Genomic DNA, 9,548 nt, shown 5'->3' with positions numbered 1-9,548 from the left:
GTCTCGGGTAGGAGAGAAGCCATCCGGGAGGGTGCCGTAGGATTGCTGCTTGATGGTTGGATTAGACCGACTGTAGAGACAGGTCAAAGACCTCGACTGTAGAGGATCTGATTCCTAATTTTATTGGTGTCTTTATTTTTACCCATATTCATGTTTTTTTGCCCTGCCTATACCACTTCGGTGCTTATCTGCGCTCGGCCGTGGCATCGTCTACAATATACGGACGGGCTGTTGCTCTCCAGATATCGACAAGTATTTTCTAGTTTAAACTTGTTACATGTGCAAATCTTATTAGATAAAGCAGTTAGAGATGTGTGCACTTGTAGGTGCACCGTGCAAGGAGTTGTATGCCCTTCATGATCTGTACTAGGAGAGTGCCCGTGCGTTGCAACGGGAACGTATAAAACCACGATAAACTATGTACAAATGTGTGTTATACTTTTATAGATCAGTGCCCGTGCGTTGCAACAGAGACATATAATATCTCGATAACTTATATATGCACATGTGTTATATATACAAAATGTGTCTTATATTGTTATAGTAAGATGCCCGTCCTAACGATACTACGAACCTATAAGCCTGCCTATGATGGAGCCTCATTGCATTCATAATTCAATCCATCTGAAGCAAGGGCAAGTGATTCTCGACGATTCAACTCAGTGTATTTCAGAAAAGAAGCAGCACGCCAACACTGAAACAAATAATAAAGAAATTTATCATATTTCGTAAATTCAATGTAAAAGCAAACAAAGTAACACCGGTTGATGCCTAGCTTACCAAGGCTATGTTGAACGCATGCAGTATGCTCCGTGGCTCCCGCACAACTAAATGATTATTTCTGGCTTGTTTTTTAAATAACATGCACCATACAACTCCAATGCCATCTCTATGACTCTACAGCCATAGCAGTAGCCATCACTCAGACAAACCAATAGAAAACTATACAAAATTACGGCCCTGGCATCACACGTTCTTATTGTCTTTATTATTGTCAAAGTTGCATTAGGGGCACGCCATCACAGCCCCGAAAACTGAAAACATGACCAGCACCATCCAGAAGGGCACCGCCTTCTTCTGGTTCTTGTCACGGCGCGCCTCCGCCAGTGGTTGTGCCCTATTGGCCACGGTCGGGGCTTGCTGGGCAGCAGGGGATGGAGCAGGTGCAGGATTCTCCTGAGGCACCGGCTCTGCAGCAGTGTTCTCCAATTGTAGCTGTTGATTGTACTTCTCAACATACTCTGGGAAAAGTTTCCTGAAGTGCGGACAGTTTTTGCTGCAAGACAAACACTTGAACTATTGAGCCACACAGACTTGCCACAATGAACAAGTGGGGTATTTAGAACATGACTTCAAGCAGATGAAGTGATGATAGTAACTTAACAACTTTACATAGGAACTCCAATCAATGTTTGCACTTAAAAACGGAGCACACCGACCAAAAATTCAGTTGTTTCTTTCATGTAAAGGTATAAACACTACACTACTTGTTCAGAAGCTAATGACCATTATGTTCCTGTGGGGGTAGTTTCTAACAGTTCTACAAAAAGAAAATGGTCAGAATGAAATAGCCTGCAGAGAAATGCATCTACCTCTCACAATTGTAGGCAAGGGAAGCTTTTGCTAAACGCCTCTTTTCTGCATCTGATGTCTTGATGCTTCCAGTTGTCAGTGCATCGTCCATCTGCAAGTATGAGAATTATCAACATTGAGAAAACACCTTAAAACAAGGAAGTTCTGGCAAGGGAAATGCCAAGAATTGCTTGCTGCAATGTTGAGCAACTAAGCCTGGAGCAACAACTGATCTTCCAAATTTTATATGCGTGCTAGAAATTATGACTAAACCTAGACATTCTTTTTTGGAAAGGTTAACTCATAGTGAGGTACTGAGGTGCAAGGAACAACTTACCATGAAGGACAGAAGCCCAGTGAGAATGCTGCAGCATAAAGTTTTACATGTCAGACCAACAAAGGAAAGAAAATGCAAACAATTTGAACTGAAGCATATTGACTGCTAGATAGTGAAGGATGAAGGATCCATAGAACAGCACAGTTAAAGTACTAACAATGAGACTATCATTTCAGTTCTCTCATCTCATGGCAACAGAAGTTGAAATGGTTGAGAGCATTGATTTGCCTAGCAGTAAATTAAGAATTTGTACATTGTACAGTAGCTGAATAATTAAAGGTATGCTGTGTCTTCCAAAAAAACATTACTGTTCATGTAATTTCAGAAACATACATGGTACATAGATGACAAGTGAGAGAAGTTGTAAATAAGTACTTCAGATCAGAAACATACCTCAAGATATTAGGTAAGTGCCCGTGTGTTGCATCGGAAACTTATAATACCATGATAACTTATGTATAAATATGTGGTATACTAAGAAAAGATTTTGTAATAATACAAGTACTTCGCTGTCCCTCAGCTCCTCAGCTGGGAATGCAAAAACAAAAGGTCTTCTTAGAGGAACGAAGTTTTAGCAGTAGCAATTCCAAAAGCCAAACTGTTGTAAAACACTGGTGGTACACCATCCAAACACAACAGTATGAAAAAATGAGAGAGAGCATGCTGATAAGAATAAAATGAAACTAATTAATAAACTGGTCTTGAGAAATAAATAATCCCAAAACCACATAATCCTGTGGTACGTTACAGCTACGTTACAGCTGAATCCAAATGCAAAAGATCGCACGAGTCCATACAGGCAGCAGTTTGTATCCCGCTCCAGGATATGGGCCATTTAAGCATCAGCATACCTGCACCCCAGAAGAGTAAACGATCAGATTTGTTCCACTGACCAAGCACAAATTGTGCAACCAATGGTTACTCACCCCAGTTCGGAGAGCTTGAGGTGGGCCTCTTTGTAGTCATCAAAGAATGCCTTCTCATCCTACAGAGCACACGATAATCAGTACTTGCCTCCCTACGAATCTCCATACCCTGGATAACAATGACCAAGGACATACTGCAGCATATTTCTCCACAAGAGGGCGGAAGACAGGGTCGCTCAGCAGGGCTTTGTCACTTGGGAGCTGAAGAAGGCCCTCCTTGTCACCACTCAGAAGTTCCCTATGAAAATATGGGAATAGTAGGAGATATGGGACGGCTATTAATTTCTAGCACAGCATTCAGCTGCCAAGTAATGACATAACAAAGGTAAACAAATTTTAAGTATTTCTTAACTAAATGCAGTTGCTTTTCAATAGTAAACAAGACAGACTCACTTGAAGTAAGAGTTGTCAAAGACCAAAGGGTTCGTAGTCCAGGCCCCCTCAAAACCAGACCGCTCTTTGTGGCACCTTCCCTAATAAAACCTCAAAGAAAACTAAATCAGTACAGGCATACACATTACATTCCTGAATCAAACATGAGTGGACAGCAAGAAACCAAGGTGTGGCCACCAGAGAGGGCAACGATGTCCTGATCACTCAAACCCATCTGCTTGCCAAAGACTTGCCTCAGGTGGTTAGAACCTGGTTTCAAAAAAAAGCAAGCAGCAAGTGCCAGTCCTCGTGTCAATAGAAGTGACATCAAAACCAGTGTTTGGTCTAGACGCCTACACAGTGCCTCGGCTAAAAGGCACCACTGTTACCCAAAGCAAGCTGGGTACAGGGATGCCAAAACAACACCTTTGAAACACTTAACAAAGGATGCAAGGTGAATGTAACTCATTAACTCAGCATTCATGCCAATCTAGTAAAGATTAGAAATCTACCCTTGGTGGCATCAGGAAGACGGCCCTCAGGTGGCGGCTGAGGCTTGTCCTGAAAAAGACAAGAAACGATATAAACACTCAGAGTTTTTACATTGACCAACATTGATGACGAAAAAGGCATGGAACAAATAATATCATCACTCAGTCATGTCTATAAAAAGAAAAGATCCAGTGCAGGAGACTCCCACATGAGTAGGGTGCGGAAGGGATAAACCGAGTAAGCCCTCCCCTGACTCAGTTCTCACCACTGCAACAGGTCTACCCTTCTCAGTCATGTTTCTCTATAGTTATTAGAAAATAGAAGGGATAGAATCTAGCAGAAATATATTTAAATAAAGTACATATGACAGACACATCTCCACGCATCTCTGGAGAAAACTGGAGCCATTATTTCAACAAACCTGTACAGCAAACACATCAGGTAGGTTCCTTGATACAAGCCAACCCGAGTAAGCAGATTCAGCTGACATGGGGGCAAAATTACATACCCAGCGCACGGGGGGACATGAGGATCAGAGCACCAACCTTCTCTCTCCTCTGTAACCCTGTCAGAACCAGTTTCATAAGATAGCATTCAGCTTTCAAACAAGGATTCAAAAGAAGAAAACTGAAATTACTGCAGTGCATGATGATTCAGGAAGTAACATCCATGTAGTATCAATGCTAGGGTACACATTAGTCCCTTTTGGGGGAAAACTACTATCAATTTATAGTTAACTTAATATTGATTCTTTTCTTTTGGGAACAATCCAATGTCAGTATGTATTTGTCTAAAAGGTGAAGCAAGATTCGTCCACTAATGTTCTGTTATGATTCTTAAATTATTGAAGAACAAATACTCCACTGGCAAAATACAAATGTGTTGAAGATGAAAGTATTTGTTACCTTCTCAGCATTAGATCGGCTTTCATTCTGCAGACGCAGAATCCTTACTCCATCAAAATCGAAAATCAGAAGAATTGCTACTTGGTAAAGGGCCTGTGTAAAATTCCAAACATATCAGAACAACAAAGAGTTTTTAACAGAATCCAATTGTATAATGAAGGAATACTAACCTGAACAAACAAGTTTCTCCACATGATATTTGTAACAAGAGGTTCCCTGCAGTAGAAAAGTATGGGTAAAAATGTTTCCAAATTCAAAAAGCATAGTATATAGGTATTGGACACAATGTTGTCAACAAGAAATTTTGGATCATTTGACATGCCTTCGACCAACAGGATTTCTCTTCATAAGGTTGTCTGTTGGAGGCTCGGTTGCTAATGCAAGAGCTCCAAGTGTGTCCATTATGAGGTTCACCCACAGAAGCTGAAAAGTGAAAGAAGTATATGATACTGATGAGAAACAGCCTGGAAATACATGTGTCTCAGGTAAAATGTTGTGTCCAGCTATTAAATGCACTCGGCTACTCCACTGTACTACTGGAGTAGTACGCTGGTAGGACAGGAGCGGGAGCGGGACCTCACACCGCACCTGGAGCTGGAGGCTGGAGGAGGAAGAAGGGGCACGCTCACTCATCACAAGTCACAGCCACACCACACATGAGCTGTGGCATTAATGGATCATCATCAGAGGAGGAGGGGAAGTAAGCGGTCTGGGTCCCAGCCCTCCTCTGGAACGAACCAAACAGCCTAGACCAGGGAGGAGGAAGATGGAGATTCATGGAAAAGGGAGAAAAGGTAGCAAAGGATCGGCTCATCTCCTCTCCTCTCCTCTGACCCTGTCCAGCTGTCCCGGTCCCTGTTCATGCTACAGTGCTGGTATAAGCTCTGGCTGCGTCTGCTAGTATAGGAGAGCAAAATACAATCCAATCCAATTCTATGCAGTAAGCGCTACCTACAAGCCACTCCTACAAACGAGCTTCCGTTTCTTCAGGGGGAAAACCCCCCAGATTAATACTAATATGCAGAGAGAGAGAGAGAGAGAGGCGAAAGAAAGAAAGAAAGCAAGCAAGCTGCCGTCTTGTACTCACATCACATTGGGCCTGGTCGTCGGGCGTGTTGAACATGCAGAAGATGCCGGCGCAGCCCCGCACGGCGTCGGCGATGGCATGGTGCCAAGCGGTTAAAAGACCGCGCAGCCTCCCTCCACCTCCCACGGCTCCACCACCACCTCTTGCTGTTCTTCCTCCCCACTTTCCCCACAAAAACCATCGCCAAACCAAAACCCACACGCATCCAGAGGCAAAGCTGGACAAGAAAAGCGCCAGGCCGACAAATCATATAAAAATGTGTGTCTGTTGTATGAAATATTACTGCTCACAAATTTAGCAAAGAAATATATGAAAAATACACTGATCATATAAATCACGCTAAATTTAAGAAATTTAGAGATAAACTTATACATTGTGGAGGACCCATGCTCAAGGTATTGGTGTATCTTATTGAACTAAGTCAGGCGGGTTCCTAGATACATGAATTTACATAATGTTAACATGCATGTATTGGCTCGAAAAAATGGGGCGTTACCTCAAGATAAAACATAAAATCCAATGTATTCCTGCAATCATGCTAATGCAGTTTCAAACCTACAACTAATGCAAAACTATGAAATTGCATGGAAAATGCACATACATACAAGTGTAACTAATTAAAAATGTAGCATAATTGAACTTGAATTGGTTTTGCAAGCAAAATACACAGAGTTAATTTCGTGGTTACAAAAAAAGGAGTGGGTTCACATGATGTTGGTAAAAAGAGAGAAAAACAATATGGGACATGTTAAAATTTTGAGCACAGTGCACCAAACATGAAGGAAGATGACCTACATAATACATACACATAAGCATGTATTCTGCAGTATCTAGGTTGTTTAATGTATCTGCTTTCAAGTTTAGCCCGAAATTTGCAAGACTGGGAGAAAATTAGGACTGTATAGACACCAAACAAACATGTAAGAACCTCTAGGGATATGGACAACTTCAATTTTCTGGTTCAATTGGAGCAAGCTGCTTCCAGATAAGTACCCAGAATTGCAACGCATAGAAAAGAAGATGCATTCAGCCCGTAAGCATCTGCGGTGAACTTGTTGTCATCTCGTAGCACATGGTAATGCGTAGGACGACTTGTTCCCTGCAATTCCACGAGCAGCTATAATCTTCAGATTTCTCATTTGGGGGAAAAATGTCTGAATTAGTTGTAACATGCTACACACATACCTTGGCCCCAGCATGGCCGCACAGGAAGAAATCAAATTCTGTTGGGTGGCAGATATTATTATCAACTACGGTGCCTGCAAATTCCATAAACGTTTCATCAAAAGCATTGTAAAAATAACAGCAAATGCGCCTGCATCCCTAACCAGCTCGAATATTCCCACTCTTGTCCGCGTATTGGCGATCCTTTGGTTTGCTGGGGAAGAGCCTTGTGTGGTGCCTCTTCTGCACCACTACGAAGGTGATCTTTGGCTTCTCATTGTAAAGAGCTGTCCATGCCTGAAGAAAGTATAAATGTTATACTAACTGAGGGAACAACACTTGATGTCTCAAATTGTTTCTACCTTCTCTATCTCATGGATTTCTTGCTCCAGCACTTGTTTGAATTGGCCCTCACTTACGCCATCCCTAACGGTGAAAGAGGGAGTCAATTACCATTGCATGTCAGTCAGAAAAGTTTGGAGGAAGATACTACTAACCTGTAGAAGATCAGCTGCTTGGGTCTCTGCTTAGACCGTTCCACGAATGCAAGTAGGAGTTCCCTAAAAATATTTTGCAAATTAAGGAACTCTCTCAATCGGGTATGGGGTGCCATTTGAATTTCAGAGATGGTGATGATGATCGTACTTGACAATGTTTTCCAGCCCATCGATGAGCTCTTGACGGTGACCTTGTGCACGGATAATGCCATTATAGTTAGCCACCTAGGGCCAGTCTTGGGAGGCAACAACCTACAAGGAACCACCAGGCATAAAGTGTTATTGTAATAAGATGGTACTATCCGTATTGTAAACGGAAAAAGAGCTTAAAGAAGCAATGGACGGGGAAGTATCATCTAGAGCAGCAGGGTGAGTGACATCAGCACCAAATATAATTGTTGGTTCAGTCGAAAAAAACAATAAGCTTTCTTCAGGATTAGCAAATTCTAAGTTCCTTCCTCCAAACTACAGAGAGAGTGAATATATTAGTACCAATGTTGCTCAACAAATTCTGTGAAGAGATATCTGCAGCCATCAGTCAGCAAACATATATAGGTAAAAAACACTCTTACCTTTGTCTCACCAGCTGTTCTCTCGCCTCGTGGAGTTGTTTCCTCATGACGGCCTCATCATCAAGTACTGAAAAAGTAGAAAAAATCAAATCAAAATTAGCACGATCTACCCCAATGTCATTACAACCACTTAATCCCTGAAGCATAGTAAGAACCGAATGCAAAATTAAATAGCAACCGACCAGCTACGCAACCATGGCTTTCGCTTCCTCGAATGCCAAGCAGAGCCTCTACCCGGATGTGGACCAGTCCCACCCTGATCTCAACACCCCTTTCTTCTCCGCACCCACCACCTCCACCGGCGCCGCCACGGGCAACTCCCTCTACCCCACCGTCGACCCCAACGAGCTCGCACAGAACCTCTTCCCCGAGACGGTCGAAGAGGACGCGGCCCAAACTCAGATGACACAAATGCTATAGCATATACAGATGACTTCTTGTCATGCTAAGGATTTAATGATTGCAAACTCTTCTAAGTTCCTACAAAACCAGTAACAACATAGATTACAAGGGATGCGTCTGCTTATATGTAAGATCTAGAAACATCTTGTTGCTCCCATAGGATACCCTTCTGTTTGGTGTAGTTCTATTTGCAAGATTAAAAGTATGTGGAGAAGCCCATTGACCAAAATTAGGATTCAGGACACATCAAAACTCAGTGCAAGCAAAAGCATAGGGTATTCCATATGAGTGTTTAAGGTACGTCATTCCATCCTATTATTTAATTTCTTTCTCAGGCAAAGCAAGAGCCTTCTAATTACCTCCTTGAGCATCACTGAGAGATCAAGCCTAATAATTGATGGATCAAGATGCCATAAAAGCAACCTACTACAAATAAAAGATATGACTAAATCAGTATATTATAGAGAGCAAATGTTTAAAAGTCCAAGCAGTAACAACACAAATACACTCTTTGCTTAATATGTAGCAAAGAGCCAGCTCCATCGGTGTGAGGCATCCTGTTTCCGTGAGAACCCTCTTTGCATTTGTGATGGAACATGGAACACTGTTTTCTTGATACAAACGTACTAAATAAGGAGAGGTTACCTTGATGCTGGAAGGAGAGAGGCGGATGGTCTGACCAACGCCGCTAAGAGCACACTGCACAAACCCGGAGCCAAGTATGGTTCGTGAGCACGAGCCCACTTTCCTCATGCCATCCTCTGAGGAGAACGTGGGACCCAGCCCGAGAAGGATCGCGCGCTGGGCGACCGGAACCACCTCTCACCGGGGGGGACACATTGGGATGGGTGGGGGCCTTACCACGTGCGGCGGACGGAGGTCGCCGAGGCCTGCCAATGGGCACGACGACGGGGTGACAAGGACCGGCGGCGAGGGTTAGGGTTTGAGAGCAGTCAAGTGCGGAAGGACGGACGGGCGGTGGGGGGAGCTAGGTCTGAACCGAATAGGGCCATGAGACGGCGGAGGATCTCCTCTGCAAACACGCACAGTGGGATGGGCAGGAACTTACCTCGCGCGGCGGCGGACGGTGATTTGGGCTTGGGAGTCGCTCATCTCGCCCGACAGCCGCCTCCCCTCTCCTTCCTTTCTCCTTCCTCCCACGCAACCGGTGCTGTGGGGCGGGGCGCGGTGATTTGGGCTTGGGGGCGGAGGGAGAGCCGGA

At 43.5% G+C, this 9,548-nt stretch overlaps 4 protein-coding genes and 1 long non-coding RNA gene across 7 annotated transcripts; all 5 read right to left on the bottom strand.

Moving 5' to 3' along the window:
• Positions 1-476: 476 nt before the first annotated feature.
• Positions 477-841, bottom strand: LOC118472970 (uncharacterized). The gene is made up of 2 exons (XR_004851520.1): positions 781-841; positions 477-694 (listed from the first exon to the last, which is right to left on the bottom strand). It is a non-coding gene; the product is annotated as an uncharacterized lncRNA (long non-coding RNA).
• An 82-nt stretch (positions 842-923) lies between these two features.
• On the bottom strand, positions 924-2,186 carry LOC103633523 (uncharacterized). Its single transcript, XM_023300635.2, has 3 exons — positions 1,910-2,186; positions 1,593-1,684; positions 924-1,276 (listed from the first exon to the last, which is right to left on the bottom strand). The coding sequence occupies exons 1-3, from the start codon at positions 1,910-1,912 to the stop codon at positions 1,006-1,008; spliced, it is 366 nt and encodes a 121-aa protein (XP_023156403.1). The 5' UTR covers positions 1,913-2,186; the 3' UTR covers positions 924-1,005.
• Positions 2,187-2,444: 258 nt separating this feature from the next.
• On the bottom strand, positions 2,445-4,009 carry LOC103634173 (uncharacterized). Its single transcript, XM_020541281.1, has 7 exons — positions 3,908-4,009; positions 3,720-3,768; positions 3,392-3,477; positions 3,229-3,308; positions 2,971-3,073; positions 2,836-2,894; positions 2,445-2,760 (listed from the first exon to the last, which is right to left on the bottom strand). The coding sequence occupies exons 1-7, from the start codon at positions 3,992-3,994 to the stop codon at positions 2,745-2,747; spliced, it is 480 nt and encodes a 159-aa protein (XP_020396870.1). The 5' UTR covers positions 3,995-4,009; the 3' UTR covers positions 2,445-2,744.
• A 511-nt stretch (positions 4,010-4,520) lies between these two features.
• On the bottom strand, positions 4,521-5,059 carry LOC103632877 (calcium-transporting ATPase 5, plasma membrane-type-like). The gene is made up of 3 exons (XM_008654593.3): positions 4,927-5,059; positions 4,775-4,820; positions 4,521-4,697 (listed from the first exon to the last, which is right to left on the bottom strand). The coding sequence occupies exons 1-3, from the start codon at positions 5,004-5,006 to the stop codon at positions 4,536-4,538; spliced, it is 288 nt and encodes a 95-aa protein (XP_008652815.2). The 5' UTR covers positions 5,007-5,059; the 3' UTR covers positions 4,521-4,535.
• A 1,768-nt stretch (positions 5,060-6,827) lies between these two features.
• Positions 6,828-9,053, bottom strand: LOC103632876 (protein argonaute 18). Of its 3 annotated transcripts, XM_020541280.2 has the most exons (5): positions 8,686-9,053; positions 7,353-7,991; positions 7,218-7,281; positions 7,020-7,152; positions 6,828-6,950 (listed from the first exon to the last, which is right to left on the bottom strand). In XM_020541280.2, exons 2-5 carry the CDS (start codon positions 7,562-7,564, stop codon positions 6,865-6,867), a joined length of 495 nt encoding a protein of 164 aa, XP_020396869.1. In that variant the 5' UTR covers positions 7,565-7,991; positions 8,686-9,053; the 3' UTR covers positions 6,828-6,864. The 3 variants fall into 3 exon arrangements, 2 of the variants coding, with proteins under 2 accessions (XP_020396869.1, XP_020396868.1); XM_020541279.2 differs by having other exon boundaries at positions 7,353-9,053; XR_002263651.2 differs by having other exon boundaries at positions 6,828-7,152; positions 7,218-7,415; positions 7,501-9,053.
• Positions 9,054-9,548: the final 495 nt, after the last annotated feature.

The sequence above is a fragment of the Zea mays genome, chromosome 7, assembly GCF_902167145.1.
Source record: "Zea mays cultivar B73 chromosome 7, Zm-B73-REFERENCE-NAM-5.0, whole genome shotgun sequence".
Lineage (NCBI taxonomy): Eukaryota > Viridiplantae > Streptophyta > Magnoliopsida > Poales > Poaceae > Zea > Zea mays.
Note: the sequence above shows the minus strand (reverse complement) of the source record. Positions and strands in the feature narration are given on the sequence as shown.

Bases quoted from the DNA above. Each gene is read 5' to 3' on its own strand.
- LOC103634173 (XM_020541281.1), bottom strand. From the start codon at position 3,994: ATGACTGAGAAGGGTAGACCTGTTGCAGTGGTGAGAACTGAGTCAGGG. The intron at 3,478-3,719 runs GTAGATTTCTAA...TTTTGAAACCAG, and splicing joins TCTTCCTGATGCCACCAAGG to GTTCTAACCACCTGAGGCAA. The intron at 3,309-3,391 runs GTTTCTTGCTGT...AGGTTTTATTAG, and splicing joins TCTCTGGTGGCCACACCTTG to GGAAGGTGCCACAAAGAGCG.
- LOC103632876 (XM_020541279.2), bottom strand. From the start codon at position 7,564: ATGGCATTATCCGTGCACAAGGTCACCGTCAAGAGCTCATCGATGGGC. The intron at 7,282-7,352 runs GTTAGTAGTATC...TTTCACCGTTAG, and splicing joins AAGCAGCTGATCTTCTACAG to GGATGGCGTAAGTGAGGGCC. The intron at 7,153-7,217 runs GTAGAAACAATT...TACTTTCTTCAG, and splicing joins AAATCCATGAGATAGAGAAG to GCATGGACAGCTCTTTACAA.
- LOC103633523 (XM_023300635.2), bottom strand. The intron at 1,277-1,592 runs GTAGATGCATTT...TTTGTCTTGCAG, and splicing joins CTTGCCTACAATTGTGAGAG to CAAAAACTGTCCGCACTTCA.
- LOC103632877 (XM_008654593.3), bottom strand. From the start codon at position 5,006: ATGGACACACTTGGAGCTCTTGCATTAGCAACCGAGCCTCCAACAGAC. The intron at 4,821-4,926 runs GCATGTCAAATG...TTTCTACTGCAG, and splicing joins AGAAATCCTGTTGGTCGAAG to GGAACCTCTTGTTACAAATA. The intron at 4,698-4,774 runs GTTAGTATTCCT...AATTTTACACAG, and splicing joins GGAGAAACTTGTTTGTTCAG to GCCCTTTACCAAGTAGCAAT.